At 55.6% G+C, this 20,280-nt stretch overlaps 1 protein-coding gene across 1 annotated transcript; it reads left to right on the top strand.

The window, feature by feature from the left end:
* The first annotated feature begins 5,723 nt into the window (after positions 1 to 5,723).
* BOD1 (biorientation of chromosomes in cell division 1) lies at positions 5,724 to 14,764 on the top strand. The gene is made up of 3 exons (XM_066273315.1): positions 5,724 to 6,134; positions 10,158 to 10,282; positions 14,564 to 14,764. Exons 1-3 carry the CDS (start codon positions 5,904 to 5,906, stop codon positions 14,757 to 14,759), a joined length of 552 nt encoding a protein of 183 aa, XP_066129412.1. The 5' UTR covers positions 5,724 to 5,903; the 3' UTR covers positions 14,760 to 14,764.
* Positions 14,765 to 20,280: the final 5,516 nt, after the last annotated feature.

Raw genomic sequence — 20,280 nt, 5'->3', positions numbered from 1 at the left:
TCAGATGAGCCTGGGCTGAGAAGACTGATCCGTGACCTCCCAGGAGCCTGGTGACAGAACAGTGTCAGGAAGGGCAGCCTCCATTTTCCCCTGTCACATTAGCCAAGATTACCTGGCTGGATAGACTCAGGCGAGCTAATACTTATAAGAATAATGTGGTAAGCTTGCCTAGGGGTGTGATGGCTTCCAGAACTCTCTCAAATGTTTTCTCTTTCCCATGCATTGCTCCCCACCACTACCCACCCAGTCAGGGAGGTTCTATTATTTGCACCATTTTACAAATAAGGAAAGTGAGATCCACATGTCCAAAGGCTGACCAAGCCTGACCAGAACCTCCCCACCCAGCACCTTTCAGCTTGCTCTGGGTTTAGGCAATGGTTGCTCCCAGCGAAGAAGTTCATGATGGGGAAGAGAGGTCACGGGCATCTCGCCCTATCTACCCCTCCTGCCCCCCCCCCCCCCCGCAGCCTTGTGTGGCCACCTGATTGGTTGGATCAGTCCAAGGCGCTCCGTCTCAAGCAGCACAAACGGTCTCTGGCTGATTTAAGCTGGAAGGGAATCGATCGAGAAGATACAGGAATGCTGGAGAACAAGGCTTAGGAAGCAGGTCAGAGAAAAAGAGAGGTCGCACAGCCAGAGTCATAGCTCAAACTCGTGCTGTGGACCAGCCCGGCATTGTCACACGCAGAGCCCCTGGCATCTCAGCTGTAGCGTCGCCTCTGCTGGCCTCGGCCATGTGCCTGCACCTGAGCTGCAAGGGAGGCGGGGACAGTGGATGTCTGGCATTTTTATATAGGTCTCAGAGGGTGGAGGATACCCTCCAAAAAAGAAGGACATTGAGATGCCAGGCAAACAAACAGATGGTAAACGTGTACTATCAGTCAGCTGAGGCTAGAGAATGCTGTGGGGACAAAAAAAAATCCTAAATCTGAGTGCCTTCAAACCAGTGAAGATTTATGTCTTCCACATAAACCCATAGGTTTAGTGGAGAAAAAGTAGTCTAGACTGTATCAGTCAGGACAAGCTGGGTTATGCTGTAGTAACAAACAACCCCCCAACTCTCAGTGGCTCATAACAAGCAAGGCTTATGTCTCACTCTTGCTGTATGTCCATGTGGGGCATGCTGGGGCCTGGGCTCCATGTCTCCTCACTGTGGGGCCCCAGATGATATGTCAGCCACTATCTTAAATTGTGTGTCAGATTGGTATTGAAATGTCCTGGCCCAGATGTGACGCAAGTCACTTCTGCTCATAACTCGCTGTCTAGAACCAGTTACATTGTCCCAAGTTGCCCTTAGGGCTATCAGTTCATGATGGTCATGCTTCCCCACTACCACAGGGAGGCAAAGCTTTCTCAGAATCCTCAGCTTGCCGCTCCTCGGCCAGAACTGGGAGCCAAGGCCACCGCAGCAACAGTGGGAGCGAGGGAAGTGTGCGCTCTAACAGGGCACAGGGCAGCCCAAACACAGGGGGATCTGCTGAGAACTGAGGGCCATGGGTACTGGGTAGGCAGCAGGAGTTCATGGGTGGACAGAAAGTGCCACTAGGGGGCTAGTGGTTGGAAGTGTGATGACAGAGGTACACAATGGACCAGACCCCAGCAGCAATCACATGCAGGAGTTGACCATGAACTTGCCTTCACTTAGCCCACCAACTTAGAGAGTGACTGAACAGTTCCTTATGTCATCACAAAAATTAAAACTAGCAAAGTAATAAAAACAAACACATATACATATAGTAAGTCTGGATACAAATTGATCAAGATTTCTGCCCAAGAACAGACTACCCCTGACCACATTAGGATCTTGAAGCAAGACCACGCTCTTACCTATTAGTTATTGAGGGCCTACTGTGTGCCAACTTCTGCATATATGAGCTCTAATGTTCGTAACGACAAGAGGTAGGTGTTGATATCGTCCCTATTGTACAGATGAGCACAGGGAGGCTCAGGTGGATTCATGGATTGCCCCGGGTCACACAGCCGATAAGCCAAGGTGTTTGATCCAAACCCAACCCAGATTCTAAACTTCTCTCTCTCTTTTCCCTACCTCACAGCAGGTTGCCCCTTTCACCAGGGGTGTTAAAAACGCCCCTGCAGTATTATCTGAGGGGGAGAGACGATGACAGTATACCCTGGTGCTAGGACTCCCGCTATGAAAGTCTTGTTTCCTCAGTGTATGTGTGTGTGTGTGTGTGTGTGTGTCCAATTGGTCATTAGAGATGGTGGAAAACATCAGGAAGAAACAAAACGGAGTAGTTGAAACCACTACAACGCGGTCAATATACTACAGACATTACCAGCTGCGATCAGGACGCTCAGGCTGCCGCTAATGAAGAAACGCACAGCTCGCTATCCAGCCCGAGGTCTGCCCAGGCTCCGCGTGCCTTCTCACGGACGCAGGAAGATAAAGGGCCAGGCCTCGAACACGGCCAAAGACTGACAACCTCTCTACCTCAAGTGGGCGTGGTGTCTAAATGCAGCCCTGGGTTCAGTCTTCCGGTTCTGGGAATGCTCTTGCTTAAGAATCAAGACCTAGGGCCCTGGCCGGTTGGCTCAGCGGTAGAGCGTCGGCCTGGCGTGCAGGGGACCCGGGCATGTAGGAGAGGCGCCCATTTGCTTCTCCACCCCTCCCCCTCCTTCCTCTCTGTCTCTCTCTTCCCCTCCCGCAGCCAAGGCTCCATTGGAGCAAAGATGGCCCAGGCGCTGGGGATGGCTCCTTGGCCGCTGCCCCGGGCGCTAGAGTGGCTCTGGTCGCGGCAGAGCGATGCCCCGGAGGGGCAGAGCATCGCCCCCTGGTGGGCAGAGCGTGGCCCCTGGTGGGCGTGCCGGGTGGATCCCAGTCGGGTGCAAGCGGGAGTCTGTCAGACTGTCTCTCCCTGTTTCCAGCTTCAGAAAAATACAAAACAAACAAACAAACAAACAAAAAAGAATCAAGACCTTGGATTGGAAGGTTGGAAGGGTAGTTACCAAGAAAACCCACAGAAGGTCTTCTAAGCTCAGAGAGAGCCCTCTCCCTGCCCCCACCTCCTAGTCTGGTTTAGTCATACATTACAGACAGCTCACTAGAGTGAACCCGACCCCTCTGAATATTGGCCGGATTCTGATAAATTAAAACTGACAGTCGCTTCCCTCGTAAATTTAGAAGTTAGTGGGGGGGGGGGGGGCAGAGATTAACCAAATAGCCTCTTCGCATAAATGTAAAATTTGTGATCCCACGATGTATTAAGCATTTGCTAAAGGCCAGGAATTATATAAATGGATTTCCAAAATGGTGCTTAATCCCCTCCAGGGTCCTGAGGAACTGAGGTTCAGAGAGGTGATACAACTTTGCGAGTCACGCCTCCCCAGAGTGACAGAGCTGGGGTGCCAATCCAGCACCATCACGCAAAAATCCCACGCACTCACTGCGGTTTCCTATCTCTCGCAGAAACCTCCGGATCTCGTTTCTTTCCAGTTCCTGCCCTTCCTGGTTTGAGATCTGGGTGTGGGCTGTCTTTGACATAAACTATTCCAGCATCTTGGTATGTGCAACTCACTGGGATCAGGCAACTTGTCACAGATTTTAATACTCAGATCTAATCATTCTTTTCCCTAAAGGACACCCGAAAACAGGATTACTACCTGCGCAAAAGTGAAAACAGTCTGCTTGGAAATTTCTGAAGGTCCTAGATTATTAATGTAGCAATGGCGCCCCCTGGTGAGAACTGTTATGTATTACACATTCCTTGACTTGAGGGTGAATGTATTTGGGATGAAGTGGCTGAGTTTGGATGAATAATAAGCCTCCCCTAGTCCTGATCACCTTTGCATCTCATCCCCCACCTCACTTATATCAGTTGCGGCAGTGAGATCACAAGTATGAGGTACAGCATCTTCTCACCATTCACGGTTCCAGCAACCAGGAGATCCCCTTGACCCACAATGAGATTGCCAAAGGGTAAGCCATCTGCTGCCAATTTCCATGATCACTAACCCAGATGAATCCATCATCTCCTGCTATAACGCTTCTTCTCTGAAGATTGTGGCTCCAAGTGACCTCCTCTTCCTTCTTTCTCTTTCTCTCTCTCTCTCAGATCCTGCCCCATGACAATAGGTAACAGACCAGAACTTATTCATTCACTCTGAGCTAGGCAATATGCTATGGGCTGGGAACACAGTGATGGACAAGTTGTGGTCCCAGCTTTAAAACTTACACTCTAGCAGGGGAAACATTAGACTATAAATTATTCACTTTTAATTATAATATAATAATTGCTACAACAATGAAGCTCTGAGTGTCTATATCAGTGAGACAAGAATAGATTAGAAACTTTCCCTAAGGAAAGGGTAGGTGTGATGTGCTGGTCCACGTGATCAGGGGGCTTGAATATGGTATCTCCTGGAGCTAGAGAGGACTGGTGAGTGTGGGTCAGTCAGCAGGACTGGACATTAGGTCATCTCAAGGATGGAGAAGTACTAAGAATTCCGTTGTCGTTATCTTAATCACTGAGGAACATTGAGCTGATGCTAAATGATGAGTATAAACTAACCTGAGTATTTATTTTGAGGGTTCATTTCACCTTTCCTAAAATGTGTGGAGAGCATCCTGGACCTCTATCTATTCTGTCTCTTCCCAGGAGCCAAAGATACTGCAAAATTTATTATTTACATCCCTTCCACTGCTTATTTAAGATGGGGAATAACAACAGCAGACACAATTCCCGGGTTGTGGGCAAGAGTTAATGGACAAAAGTCTCAAAGAATGAGAGGACAGTGGTCGCAGTCATTGGGTTCCAATGGAGAATTGTGGCTACAAAAAAACCCCCCCAGGAATATAAAGCCTTACCTAGTGTATAATGCCAGCTAGCCCTCGGGATGTAGTATAATTTAAGTTAAACACTGCAAGATGTCAGGAAGCCTGCGTTTTTCGCCTCTAGCTATGTGATCTGGGCAATAAACTCTCTGTGCCTCTATTTCTGCATTTGTAAAAAAAAGTAATAATAATAGCATCTGCCTTTTAGATTGCTGTGAAGTAGTGTGTGTCAAGTTCTTAGCAGTATGCCTGGCATATTCCAATTACTCATTACTAGTTTATTCTTCTTAATATTAGTCTTACTGACAATATTTTATACCTGGCAGGAAATCTACACATGTAAGAAAGAATTTAGAAAGACAATTTGCCATTATTTTCCAATTTTCTGAAATAACTACGCATTGCTATTAAAATCATAAGGAGAAAAAGAACCTCATACATTTCTGAATAATAGAAATTTGAGGAGTCCACTGTCTTCCAAATTTCCCGGATCATATTGTCCAAGGAGGCCACGGGAGTGCATATTAAAATTACAGATTCCTCGGCCCCAACCCAGAAAACCTGGATGAGAATCTCTAAGGAATAAACCTGTTAATCTACACCTGTAGTCAGCCCGGAGGGTGATTCTTATAATCATGCACTGCTAAGAGAGTCTGATTTAGAGCAAGGATTGCAGTGATGGATGAGAAAAGCCAGCCCAGGTGGCCGAAATCAGGAGGGCCTAAGCCTACAATTCCCATACTGCCCCACAAACTGGCGACCAGCGGGTCCGAAGCCTGCCGGGAGTTGTAGTTCCAGCCCTCCAGTCTTCTGCCTATAAGAACGCCAGAGATGAGTGTCGAAAACCTCCCGTCCCACAATGCAAAGGCCCGTGGTGACGTCATCAGAGGCGCGCCTGGGGTGGAGCGGGCAGTCTTTGCCGCCCCTTCCACTACCTTCGCTGTCCCCGAACCTGCCACCTCTCCCGCTGCCGCCCCCTCCTCTTCATCTTTCGCCGCGGCCGCCGCCGCCTCCTCCTGCTCTGGCTCCGCCGCCACCGCTCCACGACCCCGGCCCTCTGCCCCTGAGAAGAAGCCGTGTTAGGTCTCCTTCGCGGACCCGGGGCGCAGCCATGGCGGACGGCGGCGGGGGCGCGGGCGCGGGGGGCGGCGGCGGAGCGGGCCCGGCGGCGGCGGGGGCGGGGACGGGCGCAGCCGGGGCCGGCGGGAGTGGCGGCCCCATCAACCCGGCCTCGCTGCCCCCCGGCGACCCGCAGCTCATCGCGCTCATCGTGGAGCAGCTCAAGAGCCGGGGCCTGTTCGACAGCTTCCGCCGGGACTGCCTGGCCGACGTGGACACCAAGGTACCGAGCCCGCAGGGACGGGATAGGGCCGGCGGGAGGCCGCCCAGGTTGCCGCTTTGCGGAGAGAGAAACAAAGATACCTGCGAAAATCTCAGCTGCGAGGTTGGACCGCTGGGGGCCGCACCTGAGCCGCGCGCACGTGGGTTGGGGTCCCGGTCGCGTTAGCGGTCTGATTGAGCCCACTCGCTGCTCTGAAGCAACCTGGGGTTCCCACGCAGGTTTTAGAGCCTACAGTCTAGGCTGATTTCCCCGAAATGGGATTCTTTAAGCCCGTCAGTAACAAACCTCCCCTATGTTAGTAGTGGAGAAAACCAGGTAAGGACGCGGGAATGATTTGAATGCAGGATCTTCGACAGCGTAGCCGTTTGTTGCATTTCTCCAGCTCGGTGATTGCACCCTTGCCCGTGCTGCACTTGAGGGAGAGGGCGTTGTTGTCGAGCCAGCAACCGCCGGTTTGCAGCACCATCAGGCGCCTGTTTTAGATTCTAATGGCATAGGTCAGCCTCCCTGCCCCGCAGTAAAACGCCATTTCATTTTACCTCGTTGCCAAGGTTGTCTGGATTCAGTGAACATCTTGTGTGTTTGTGTCAGACATGTGGTAGCTGCTGGAATGTTCAAGTTCAGAAGCTTCTCTAACAAAGACTCGGGCTGTAGGGTTAGGAGGCTTCGTTACTGGCTGGGCTTCTCTGGGGCAGTTGTTTCTCCTCTCTGAGCCTACGTCACAACAGGGCTGTGAGCTTAAACTAAGACCTTGAAGCCCTGACCAGGCAGTGGATAGAGCATCGGACTGGGATGCGGAGGACCCAGGTTCGAGACCCCCGAGGTCGCCAGCTTGAGCGCGGGCTCATCTGGTTTGAGCAAAAGCTCACCAGCTTGGACCCAAGGTCGCTGGCCCAAGCAAGGGGTTACTCGGTCTGCTGAAGGCCCGCGGTCAAGGCACATATGAGAAAGCAATCAATGAACAACTGAGGTGTCACAACGAAAAACTGATGATTGATGCTTCTCATCTCTCTCTGTTCCTGTCTGTCCCTCTCTCTGACTCTCTCTCTGTAAAAAAAAAAAAAAAAAAAAAGACCTTGAAGATAGGAAAAGCCAGTCTGTTTATTCATTGACCGCGCACGGGCCTGTGTCGGCCAAGCTGTGTGGTGACGGGCAAGTCAGTCACCACCCGGCCCTCCAGGCTGCACTCCGTGGTGGAGCCAGTAAGTATGTGGACCAGACAGTACATGCCATAAGTGGTCTACACTGTTACCTCCTCCAGGATTAAAAACCAAGTAGTAGTGTTGTCCTTGAAATGAGGTGTGTAATTTTCCTTATTTAGGGGTTCCCGAGATACAGATGATATTCTGATGAGCTTCCACCCAGGACCCAATCACAGCTTCCCCACTCATGTTTTTTCTGTGCCAATAGGTTTCACTTGGCTTAATCGATGTAGCATGCTTTTTATTTACTTTTTAATTAACATGAAGTGTTGAGAGAGAGGGAATGGAGCCCCCCACGCGTGACACCTGCTGAGATGTTCCTTCTGGTAGCTACCAGGTTGTTCTCGAAGACAGTGTCTTTTCAGGCACATGTTCAGTTCTTTGTTGCTTTAGACACCTGTCCTCAAAGCCGGGCCTGCGATTAGCATCACCTGAGAACGTGTTAGAAATGTGTGTTTATAGGCCCCACCCCAGACCGCGGAAGTGTGTAGGGGAAGTGCACTGGTTAGGCCCGCAGGTCACTTTGCAGTGTGCCTGAACTGTAGGAAGGAGCCACCGGCGGGAGTCGGGGGAGGGAGAGAATGCCACGGGAGGGTAACGGCAGGCACAGAGGTCCTTTCCATTCACGAACGAGGGGATTATTCTGAATTGTCAGGACCTGTTCAGGTTTCCTGGGGACATTTGCTGTCCTTTTTCAGTAACCTGTCACCTCAGCCCAGGTGAGTTATTGTGAATAGAGGGTGTAGAGTCAGGATGCGTAGTTACCAGGAGAGAATCTAATTCCAGCTCCTTGAAGCGGAGGGAGGATCTTGCTGACTCACGGGGTCCGAGGAAGGATGGACAGACAGGCTGCCTGAAGGGTAGGGGGCGCTTGGGCCCGGGCTGCTCCGCTGGGGCTGTCTCATCTCCATCCTTATAGCCACTTTCCTGTCGTGTGGAGCAGGCTCATCTCTTTGGTTACGGCTGTCCCTCAAGTATGTCTTACTCTAGCTTCTCCATTAGAAAGGGACTCGCGGCTCCCCTTTAAACATTCCCGGGGGACGTCTGCATTGTCTTAGTGCGGGTCAGGCCCCCACGGCCTTGCCTTTGCGAAGAGGGGAAGGTGGTTACCAGGTAAAGGAGAATCTTTTTTTTTTATTATTTTTTTTTATTTATTTTATTATTATTATTTATTATTTTGTTTTTTACATTTTTCTGAAGCTGGAAACAGGAAGAGACAGTCAGACAGACTCCCGCATGCGCCCGACCAGGATCCACCCGGCACGGCCACCATGGGGCGACGCTCTGCCCACCAGGGGGCGATGCTCTGCCCATCCTGGGCATCGCCATGTTGCGACCAGAGCCACTCTAGCATCTGGGGCAGAGGCCACAGAGCCATCCCCAGCACCCGGGCCATCTTTGCTCCAATGGAGCCTTGGCTGCGGGAGGGGAAGAGAGAGACAGAGAGGAAGGGGGGGGGGTGGAGAAGCAAATGGGCGCTTCTCCTATGTGCCCTGGTCGGGAATCGAACCCAGGTCCTCTGCACGCTAGGCCGACACTCTACCGCTGAGCCAACCGGCCAGGGCAGTAAAGGAGAATCTTAATTCTCACTCACCTCCCTCCTTCCTCTTTCCAGGTTTCGTGGACAGCCTTATGTTTGTGAGTCATTTTCTTGGCCCTTTGGAAGAGGCCACTCGTGTAGTTAAGGCCGACTGATTCTTTTGTTGGTTTCATTTACCACTGTTAGCAATTCTGGCTATGATAACACTGCGTAGTGAACCAGATGCAGTGTCTCAGGATGAGCGTTTGTTCTCGTGCTGGCAGGGCTGCAGGTCCCCATAGTTCAGCTGGTCTCGGTCGGCGTCCGCTGGTGGGGTGGGGTTCGGCCTGCTGCGTGTGTATCACCCAGGCTGGGGGGGGGGGCTCACAGGGCTGCTGTCACAAAGAGTCGCAGAGCAGAAGAGAAGCCAGGCAGTACGACCACCGTTAAGGTCTCTCGTCACTACCGTTCCAGTGACCAGAGCAAATCACATAGCTCAGCTGGGCGTCAGCGGGTCGGGAAGGATCAGGAGGGGCGAGCAGTGCCGTGTCACACCCGGGGCAGAGACGAGCGGCTGGCGGGCGGCACAGAACGTGCGTTCTGTGTGTCCCCAAGTTCCTTCTAATCGTGTTCTGATCCAGTTGGGTCTGGGATCAGTAAGTACCTCCCAGCTCCTTTTTGGACTTCAGTGGTGCTTCCCCTCGCCCTTTCCCAGTGTTCCGTAGCCTTGGGCTTCGCCATGCTGGGGTTTGGGAGGCCCCCCTTCCACGCAGAGGGCTTGCTGGGCCTTCGTCGCTGAGAATAAATGCCCTGCGAGGTAAGTGGGGCAGTGATATTACTGTGTTCCCGTTGGAAGTCACCGAGGCTCAGAGGTTGTGGGACTTGCAAAGTCCAAGAACCGGCAGCCAGTGGAGCTGGGCTCGAACCCGGTTCCTTTGATTCAGAAGGAGCCCGAGTCTAACCTTGGCTTCGCCATGTGGGCAAGTTTCCTTTTTTTTAAGCCTAAATTTCTCATCTCTAAAAGGGAGACAGGAGAAGAGAGATAATAGGGACCACCTCAGAGAGTTGCTTGAAAAGTAAATGAGCTAACAGAGCACCTGGCACTGTGCCCACCCACCATGAAGTGGGCGCTCGCGTTAGCCGTTATTTCATGCCCTGTCCCGCGTGGTCTCCGCAGTCACCATGGACGTGTGTTTACCAGCTTGGAAATGGCGTTTCTACGAAAAGCAGTGTTCTGAATGACTGATGACCAAAACTGATGCGTGTAACTTCTCACCTTGCCCCTTCTTTTTAACGTTTTAGCCAGCTTACCAAAACCTGAGGCAGAAGGTGGATAATTTTGTGTCGACGCATCTGGATAAGCAGGAGTGGAATCCCACGATGAACAAAAACCAGCTGCGCAACGGGCTGAGGCAGAGCGTGGTTCAGTAAGTAAGCAGGACCGGGAGCGAAGGGCAGGGACACGCGGGGGGCTGAGGCAGAGCGTGGTTCAGTAAGTAAGCAGGACCGGGAGCGAAGGGCAGGGACATGCGGGGGGGCTGAGGCAGAGCGTGGTTCAGTAAGTAAGCAGGACCGGGAGCGAAGGGCAGGGACACACGGGGGGCTGAGGCAGAGCGTGGTTCAGTAAGTAAGCAGGACCGGGGGCGAAGGGCAGGGACACGCGGGGGGCTGAGGCAGAGCGTGGTTCAGTAAGTAAGCAGGACCGGGAGCGAAGGGCAGGGACACGCGGGGGGCTGAGGCAGAGCGTGGTTCAGTAAGTAAGCAGGACCGGGAGCGAAGGGCAGGGACACGCGGGGGGCTGAGGCAGAGCGTGGTTCAGTAAGTAAGCAGGACCGGGAGCGAAGGGCAGGGACACGCGGGGGGGCTGAGGCAGAGCGTGGTTCAGTAAGTAAGCAGGACCGGGAGCGAAGGGCAGGGACACGCGGGGGGCTGAGGCAGAGCGTGGTTCAGTAAGTAAGCAGGACCGGGAGCGAAGGGCAGGGACACGCGGGGGGCTGAGGCAGAGCGTGGTTCAGTAAGTACGCAGGACCGGGAGCGAAGGGCAGGGACACGCGGGGGGGCTGAGGCAGAGCGTGGTTCAGTAAGTAAGCAGGACCGGGAGCGAAGGGCAGGGACACGCGGGGGGGCTGAGGCAGAGCGTGGTTCAGTAAGTAAGCAGGACCGGGGGCGAAGGGCAGGGACACACGGGGGGCTGAGGCAGAGCGTGGTTCAGTAAGTAAGCAGGACCGGGAGCGAAGGGCAGGGACACGCGGGGGGGCTGAGGCAGAGCGTGGTTCAGTAAGTAAGCAGGACCGGGAGCGAAGGGCAGGGACACGCGGGGGGGCTGAGGCAGAGCGTGGTTCAGTAAGTAAGCAGGACCGGGAGCGAAGGGCAGGGACACACGGGGGGCTGAGGCAGAGCGTGGTTCAGTAAGTAAGCAGGACCGGGAGCGAAGGGCAGGGACACGCGGGGGGCTGAGGCAGAGCGTGGTTCAGTAAGTAAGCAGGACCGGGAGCGAAGGGCAGGGACACGCGGGGGGGCTGAGGCAGAGCGTGGTTCAGTAAGTAAGCAGGACCGGGAGCGAAGGGCAGGGACACGCGGGGGGCTGAGGCAGAGCGTGGTTCAGTAAGTAAGCAGGACCGGGGGCGAAGGGCAGGGACACGCGGGGGGCTGAGGCAGAGCCTGGTTCAGTAAGTAAGCAGGACCGGGAGCGAAGGGCAGGGACATGCGGGGGGGCTGAGGCAGAGCGTGGTTCAGTAAGTAAGCAGGACCGGGAGCGAAGGGCAGGGACACGCGGGGGGCTGAGGCAGAGCGTGGTTCAGTAAGTAAGCAGGACCGGGGGCGAAGGGCAGGGACACGCGGGGGGCTGAGGCAGAGCGTGGTTCAGTAAGTAAGCAGGACCGGGAGCGAAGGGCAGGGACACGCGGGGGGCTGAGGCAGAGCGTGGTTCAGTAAGTAAGCAGGACCGGGAGCGAAGGGCAGGGACACGCGGGGGGCTGAGGCAGAGCGTGGTTCAGTAAGTAAGCAGGACCGGGAGCGAAGGGCAGGGACACGCGGGGGGGCTGAGGCAGAGCGTGGTTCAGTAAGTAAGCAGGACCGGGAGCGAAGGGCAGGGACACGCGGGGGGGCTGAGGCAGAGCGTGGTTCAGTAAGTAAGCAGGACCGGGGGCGAAGGGCAGGGACACACGGGGGGCTGAGGCAGAGCGTGGTTCAGTAAGTAAGCAGGACCGGGGGCGAAGGGCAGGGACACGCGGGGGGCTGAGGCAGAGCGTGGTTCAGTAAGTAAGCAGGACCGGGAGCGAAGGGCAGGGACACGCGGGGGGCTGGGGCAGAGCGTGGTTCAGTAAGTAAGCAGGACCGGGAGCGAACGCAGGGACACACGGGGGGCTGAGGCAGAGCGTGGTTCAGTAAGTAAGCAGGACCGGGAGCGAAGGGCAGGGACACGCGGGGGGGCTGAGGCGGAGCGTGGTTCAGTAAGTAAGCAGGACCGGGAGCGAAGGGCAGGGACACGCGGGGGGGCTGAGGCAGAGCGTGGTTCAGTAAGTAAGCAGGACCGGGAGCGAAGGGCAGGGACACGCGGGGGGGCTGAGGCAGAGCGTGGTTCAGTAAGTAAGCAGGACCGGGAGCGAAGGGCAGGGACACGCGGGGGGGCTGAGGCAGAGCGTGGTTCAGTAAGTAAGCAGGACCGGGAGCGAAGGGCAGGGACACGCGGGGGGGCTGAGGCAGAGCGTGGTTCAGTAAGTAAGCAGGACCGGGAGCGAAGGGCAGGGACACGCGGGGGGCTGAGGCGGTCACTGTCCATGGGCAGACGGTGGCGCACAGCTGGTGGCACACACGCGTGCGGCAGACTGCTCCGTTATGAAAGTTCGGCTCTAGTAAGCCCAGAACTCCGCTGAGATTCTTGCTGGTTTCTCCAGCCCAGGTCGGCTTCCTGTGCACACACATCCCGACCGGGGGCACCAGAGATACTCCAGGTTGTAAGACGCAGTCTCTGCTCTCCGAGTGTCCGCGGTAGCCCGAACATCCCCGGGCATCTTCAACGTCTGCATCGTGGGCACGAGGTGCTGGGTCTTTATTCTCACAGAGAATGCCTGCTTTTACCCCGTATAAATTTCCTGGCTTCTTGATTTGATTGATTTGATTTAGAATGTATTTAACCGGAAACATGAGTTTGGACTGAATACAGGGACATTTCTCTGTGATTCTTGCTAACCTGTTTAATTGGAGGCGAGTTCTCATGCACTTTTGGGATGAGCATTGGCTCCTCCGCCCCGGACGGTCTCACCCGATGAGACCTCAGCTTCAGCCTTGGCGCTGGTCGGCGTCCAGGCCCTCAGCTGGATCCGTCCACGGTGTGGAAGGCTCGGCCAGAAATCGGGCTCTGCTATTGAACCTCATTGGGACAAGCCTTCTAGCCACGTGATACCTGCTCAGTTCCCTTTTGGTTTAGGCTCCTGACAGGATCTCACGTTTCCTTCGTTGCTTAAACCACCTCCAGCGGGTGAGGGAGCTGCTTCCCTGACTGGGCTTCCACTCCAGTAATGGCCCCTGTGAACGCTCCGTGGGGAGGGCGGGGGCCGTGGAGGGGGCAGGGCCTGGGGCCGACCTCGCTGCATGTCCCTGCTCCCCTTGGCCAGCACACTGTCTGATGCGTGTCTCCCTGAAAGCGCCCGGGGCTCTAATGGTGGCGTGTTTACATCCAGGCTTCCTGCTGATAAGCTGCTAGTCGCCCCTGAATCCAGGGAGCACTTGACTCGCAGCTCAGCCTGAGCAGTTTGGGGCCTGTTCCTCATCTCACTTGTCACTGTGTGGCGATCTCTCATCTGTGTCCTCGCTGAGCCTGACACTGTGCCCAGTCACTGTGTGACCTGTTGGTACCCGCGCAAAAGCTTGAATGACCCAAAATCTCCCAAGTCCAAAGGGAAAGCCCAAAACCCGCCCCCGTGCCCACGAGGGTGTCAGTGTGTTTCATGGAGGACACCCCAGTTTGAACCTCCATGGACTCTTTCTCACGGCCCTGCCACGTGTTTGGATAGACATTTAGGCTGTTTTTGCTCTACTGCAAAAAGGGTTTGGGGTGTACTTTATAGCACTTTATGGGCTTAGAACCAGTTTGCTCCCTGTTGCCTTGTCTGCCGCCAGGTCCCCAGTGTGAGTCCTGGGTCCCAGCCCGGCTGAGGCTGCGGGGAAAGGCTGACTAAGCAGGGAGCCTAGCGCTGTGCGTTTGTGTGTATGTGGGGGGAGGTGCTGGTATCAGGGTGCTGCCGGAGGCTGCTTAGTCCTGGTCGGTTGATCCGCGCAGGGCCAAGGTTGTAGAGCAGGGGTCCCCAAATTATTTACACAGAGGGCCAGTTCACTGTCCCTCAGACCGTTGGAGGGCTGCCACATACAGTGCTCCTCTCACTGACCACCAATGAAAGAGGTGGCCCTTCCGGAAGTGCGGTGGGGGCCGGATAAATGGCCTCAGGGGGCTGCAGTTTGGGGACGCCTGTTGTAGAGGATGAGCTTGTGAGCGAGGAGTAATAGCAGCTCTGGTTGAGGGTTACTCCTCCAAAGGGAAAACAGCAGCCTGAACCCTGTGTGTAAGGGGATTGCCCTTGGAAAGGACTCGCGAGAGTGGCCGCAGCACTGATCAGGTGGCTGTGTCCTGGGCTCTCACATGACACTTGCTGGGGACGAAAGCGACTCAGAGGAACTAATTAACAGAATGATCTCTTTGTCTGCACAAGGTCGGGGATGCTGGAAGCTGGAGTGGACAGAATTATTTCTCAGGTGGTGGACCCCAAGCTAAATCATATCTTCAGGCCGCAGATAGAGCGCGCGATCCACGAGTTCCTGGCGGCCAAGAAGAAGGAAGCCGTGCCTGCGCCCCCTCCGGAGCCGGAAGGCCAGGACCCCCCCGCCCCATCCCAGGACGCCTCCTAAGGTCCGATACCCCGTCGTGCCCGGAGCACCCACTCCTGACTTGTAGATACAGGAAGGGATAGAAAAGGGGTAAGCCATCACGCGGGATAATGGTGTCCCTTGTCTGTCCAGAAAGTAGTCACGCAGACGGACCTGACCTGCTGTTTGAGAGTCAGTGTGAATGATTGGTGTGAGTGTGAGTCTGCCCCCCAGGTAAGCTGTGGGCAGATGCCTCGTGGTAACCCGCTGGGATGATTGGTGTGCACGTGGGAAATTCAAGTGAAAGTCTCATTTTTCTGAAATTGCTTAAATGAGTCTCACCCCTGGACATGAGTTAAGTTTGGGTTTGCAATTTGGATTTAAAATCAAACTGCGTTCAGAAGTGGCCTCGCCCGCAGTGGGCCTCGAAGGTGGCTTGGAGACCGGTGGACTTCCTTCCATATGAAGGGCATCGAGTTGACCACCGTCTGATTCTGTGGGGTTCTGGTACGCACACCCCTTTTATGTCACATTTGGAATGTAATTTTTAAAACCAGCCGTGGATGCACAAAACAACGCTTCTTGCGGGGTTGGGACACCAGTCACTGTAGCTGTGGTCAGCAGCGGGCTTGTCCCTCGCTGCTATTAGTAACCACCGAGCTGGCCTGGATCCTTCCTTCTGCGCTGTCCTGTCTGCAGGCTTCTTCCCGGCATCTGTGATGTGGGATGAGCGTCCGCGAGTGAGAGCCAGGCAGCGGGCTCACGGGCACTCGCTGGAGCGGCGCAGCCCCTGTGCTGTGGGGGCGGCCTCGCTGCCCTCGGGGGTACAGAACTCTCACGTGGCGTCCTCCCCGCTCAGCTGTAAATTCCTTTGGGAACAGAAGATTCGGTCAATGTGGTCCCTTCTCAGTAAGCATTCTGATGGGACTCTCGCCTTGTAGAGCACGCGGGCCTCCTCTGGGAGCTGCCCTGGACAGCGGTGGAGAAGGGGTTTGGTCCGTGACAGTCCAGCTTCAGAGGGAGGACAGGCCAAGGTGGAGGCTCGTTTCACCTTTGACTTGGGGCGGGGTCCACGTGTCGGGGCAGGGGGGAAGCCGACCTGGGTGCCCTGCTGTCTGAGGCATGGCACCTCCTGTCTGAGGCGTGGCACCTCCTGTCTGAGGCATGGCACCTCCTGTCTGAGGCGTGGCACCAGCAAACACTACGGAGATCTGAAGCAACACTACACGAGCCGGGTTGTCCTGAGACAGACCTGTGTACTGGAACTTGAGAATGCGTGTGGGTCTCAGGGTTACGCTTGGGGATGATCAGAGCTACAGAGGAGGGACATAGGCAGTCCCAGAGGGGCCGTCTCGGCAGGAGAGGACCCCTGGGAGTAGGTTTCTGACTGCTTGTTGACATTGTTTCTCAGAGTGGCAAACAAGAATGTACAAGCCGTGAACGTCGAACAGCTTTAAAGCTGTGACCTTCTTGTCCATGAATCTTGTAGCTTCAGTGACCTTCACCTTCCGAGGTGACAGCCCGGGACCCTAGGGTGCATGAGGAGGCTCAGACACAGTCAGAGGAAACAGTTACGGGCTCTGTCCAGGGCGGCTTCCTACCCTGCAAGGAGAGGAAGTCTCGGGTGTGTTTATTTTATTCTGTTTGTGTTTTTTAGAGAAGTGAATGACCAATAAATAGCTTAAGTTTTATAATAAAAGGATTTGATACTCATTACTCTAAAGCTTCAGCTGGACCTAGACCCCAGGGTGTGGAAGGTGAGCTTTCCCTTCTGCCCACAGGCATTCGGCGGGGAGGGCGTCCCGGTGGGGGCGGGCAGGCGGACACCTGGAGCTGCCCCCCCCCCCCCCTGAAGCCAGGAGGCGCAGCCGGACGCAGGCAGGCAGGTCCTCACCTCGGACCCCCGCCAACCCTGGTCTGCAGCGAGGGGCAGCGTGGGCTTCTCCGGCTCGAGTGTGCAGGGGGGGGGTTGTCCCCTGGGGACCTTGGGGACATGCAGACTGGGGTGGGGACCATCTGTGCTGGGACCTGAGTGTGGGACGCTGTGCTGCTGGCCCTCCCTCCACAGACTCTGTCCCAGGCCTGGGGAGTGTCAGAGGTCTCGTCAGATAGAGCGTCTCTGGTTCTCAGCTGAGTCTGCTACAGGACAGCGTCAGTCTAATAAATCGTAGCCTACAGTAAGTCCTAACCTGACATCATCGATAGGTTCTCCGAAACTACAACTTGAAGCAAAGTGAAATATAACAAAATCCATATTACCATCAGCTAACTGATAAAACAAGAGTTAAGTTCCCACGGCGTATCTCTGGTCACAAAAACATCACCGAACTTGTACACAAAGATCCAAACACTTCTAATACTAAATAGTGAAATAAATGTGAGCTATACCTGCCTTCAAGAAAGATGACCATACACAAGGTGATTATTTTCCAACCTGCCTATTCTAGTTCAGGGTCGCAGGTGGCCAGTGTCCTGGCGGCTCGGAGACAGGTCACCACCCTGGGCCAGCACCCTTCCCTGCTGGGCCATGCACGCCCCCACGCTCGGACCAACAGTGCCAACTCGCCAGTGTGCCTCCCGGGTACACAGGCACAACATCCCCAGACTGACCACTGCAGGGAGGCTTTTGTCCCATGAGGCCTCTACAGTCATTCCTTGCTATTTAGGGTCCCAAATCAGTTCACTTATCCAACGTGACACGTCCTCGACTCTGGGCTCACCTCCTTCCCTTTCATTTCTGTTTCCACGCTTGAGATTCTCTTTCTTGAGTTCACCTCTTTCCCAGAAGGCCTTGCTGGTGACGGCAACATCACCACAATGTACCACTAACCTTCCACTTGCAAACCTCCTCCCTTAAGGACACGAGTTCCCCAGGCCCGCGACCTGCCCAGGAGTCACTGCCGCCCAGTCCACACTGCATGCGTTCACCCAGCGCGCCGGGCTCAGTGACTCTTTGTAACCTTTGACCTGATCTCCACGATCCAAGGTCACACAGTGTAAAGTAATAGCTCCTCCCTGAGAAGGAGCCAGCCAGAGGGTGGGGACAATACCATGTGACAGCCTCCGCCCGCTGGAGCAGGTGGCTCAGCTGGCTTTAGGCTTGGCTGCAAGATGAAACAGCAGGGCCACCTCCCAGACTTGGGAGGCAAGCTGGCTCTTGGTTTTCTCCCTCCACACTGTCTCACCATCTCTACCCACGCCCGTGTCTGTGGCTCTCTGGCTGTGGCTCACGTCAGCCCCTCTGGGGGCAACTTCCCGTCTTCCGATGCCTGCCCAGGACTTCCTCCCGCACCCCGAGTCAGACCACCTTGAACATACCCACCAAATTTGGCCCAAGTGCATGCAGGCATTTTCACAAGCTCTGACAACTAACAGAAACTTATTTATAGTCCACAAGTTATTAATAAGCTAGGGTTTTACTGGTTTCCATTCCAATCACACATCTCTCCATAAACGCTTGGGCAAGGGTGGATGAAAACACTTGTGGACATCATTGGCTCAAATCACAAAAGGAGCACTGTCACACACCATTCTTTCCTCATTAAACCTGTGCTGGGAACACCTTGTGGTTTGCAGCTGACCTGGACACCCAGGACCCCATCCATCTGGCCCTGGCCCAGCCTCCTGCCTCCCCCCATGTCCCCAGGGATGATGTTGGCACAGCTATTGCTGGTAAAGTGGCCCTTGATCATCAGCAGAGCAGAGCCTGTGCCCCAAACCCTAATGGCGAGCTCCAGGAGACCAGTCGGACCACGCGGGCAGTGTGCGCCTGAGCCAGTGCTCGGGTGGGGGGCCTGCTGTCCTCAGACACACTGGAGGAGAGCACTCCATGTCACCGTGCCAGGGGCAGGCATCGCTGACATGCTACCTGTAAGGCAGGTCAGGAGGAAAATACCTTGCATGTTCCTAGAGGAAGTTTCCATCAGAACAGAGCTGCTTGGCCTGTCTGCCAGGCTCCGTCCCTCACAATGCGGAGGAGCCGGGTGATGTCCCAACTCTGTCATTCCCTACCTGTGTGACCATGGGCAAATCACTGGTTCACTCTGAACCTCCGTCTCGTCGTCTATAAAATGTCTTTGAGGACTAGAATCTTTAAACAGCAACTACTCATATTAATTTTACCCAGGAAGACAAAGATAAAACAACCAAGGTGGAGCCAGCATAGTCTTCGACTTCAGAGTGCTCAGGGCTCAAGTCACAGGAAAAAATAAAAGGAGCTAGCAGCCCGGGGCCAGGTTCTCAGCTGCACTGCACCCTCAGCCGCCAGACCCGAGGTAACCCGCGCGAAGCCCTTAGTACAGTGTGGCATGCAGTTAGAACTGCAGACATGGTTGCTGCTATCACCTCTGCCTGTCCTCTCTCAGCCTGCACCAGACCCTAACCTCACTTTGCCTTCTCTCTCACCTGGATTTTGTCCCCAGTTTTCCAGCTGAGTGTGGCCTGAAAGCCATCTTTGTGGGGCAGCCACCCAGGCCCGGTGACAGCACTGGGTCTGCTAGTGCCAGGCTGTAAATAGAGACAGGTAAGTACACAGCACTCCTCCACAGCCTGGGGGCCACCCGCCCCGCAGGGGGTCAGAAGGAGCTTCTGGGGGCCGCCCACCATGCAGGGAGTCAGAGGGAGCAGCCTGGGGGCTGCCCACCGCGCAGGGGGTCAGCGAGCTTCTGGGGGCCGCCCACCGCGCAGGGGGTCAGAGGGAGCAGCCTGGGGGCCGCCCACCGCGCAGGGGGTCAGAGGGAGCAGCCTGGGGGCCGCCCACCGCGCAGGGGGTCAGAGGGAGCTGCTGGGGGCTACCCGCCCTGCAGGGGGTCAGAGGGAGCTGCTGGGGGCTACCCGCCCTGCAGGGGGTCAGAGGGAGCTGCTGGGGGCTACCCGCCCTGCAGGGGGTCAGAGGGAGCTGCTGGGGGCTACCCGCCCTGCAGGGGGTCAGAGGGAGCAGCCTGGGGGCCGCTTACTGCACAGGGGGTCAGAGGGAGCAGCCTGGGGGCCACTCGCCCTGCAGGGGGTCAGAGGGAGCAGCCTGGGGGCCACCCGCCCTGCAGGGGGTCAGAGGGGGGTGGTAGCCTGGTTGGATGGAAATAACAGCTGAGCCCAGGGCAGGCCACAGAACAGGAGAGGCCGCGGGACTGGGCAGGCCATCGAACAGGGCAGACCACGGCACAGGACAGGCCACGGCATAGGGCCGCAGGACTGGGCAGGCCGCAGAAGCCCCTTGACCAGGTAGAGCAGCACACGGGCTCTGTCTGACCCACCCTGGCTGGGTCTGGCCATCACCCTGACCTGGAGCTCGCGCTCCTTCTAACTGACCTCACGCCAGCTGCGACCACAACACACACGCCCGGGTCCCTAGCACACACCATCTCATAATACCCTCATGGTCCCACGGGGACAGCACCATCACAGACCAGGAAACCGGGTCTCAGTTACATGACCTCAGCAAGAAACGTGCAGGTCAGGTCTCGAGGTCTGCAGGCAGCCAGGACAGGACAACCCAGAATACAGGGTCCGCTGCAGCCCAAGCGCTGGAGAGTGAGTGCAGCTAACGAGGCAAACCGCACGGAAA

This window comes from Saccopteryx bilineata, chromosome 4 (genome assembly GCF_036850765.1).
Source record: "Saccopteryx bilineata isolate mSacBil1 chromosome 4, mSacBil1_pri_phased_curated, whole genome shotgun sequence".
Classification (NCBI taxonomy): Eukaryota; Metazoa; Chordata; class Mammalia; order Chiroptera; family Emballonuridae; genus Saccopteryx; species Saccopteryx bilineata.
Note: the sequence above shows the minus strand (reverse complement) of the source record. Positions and strands in the feature narration are given on the sequence as shown.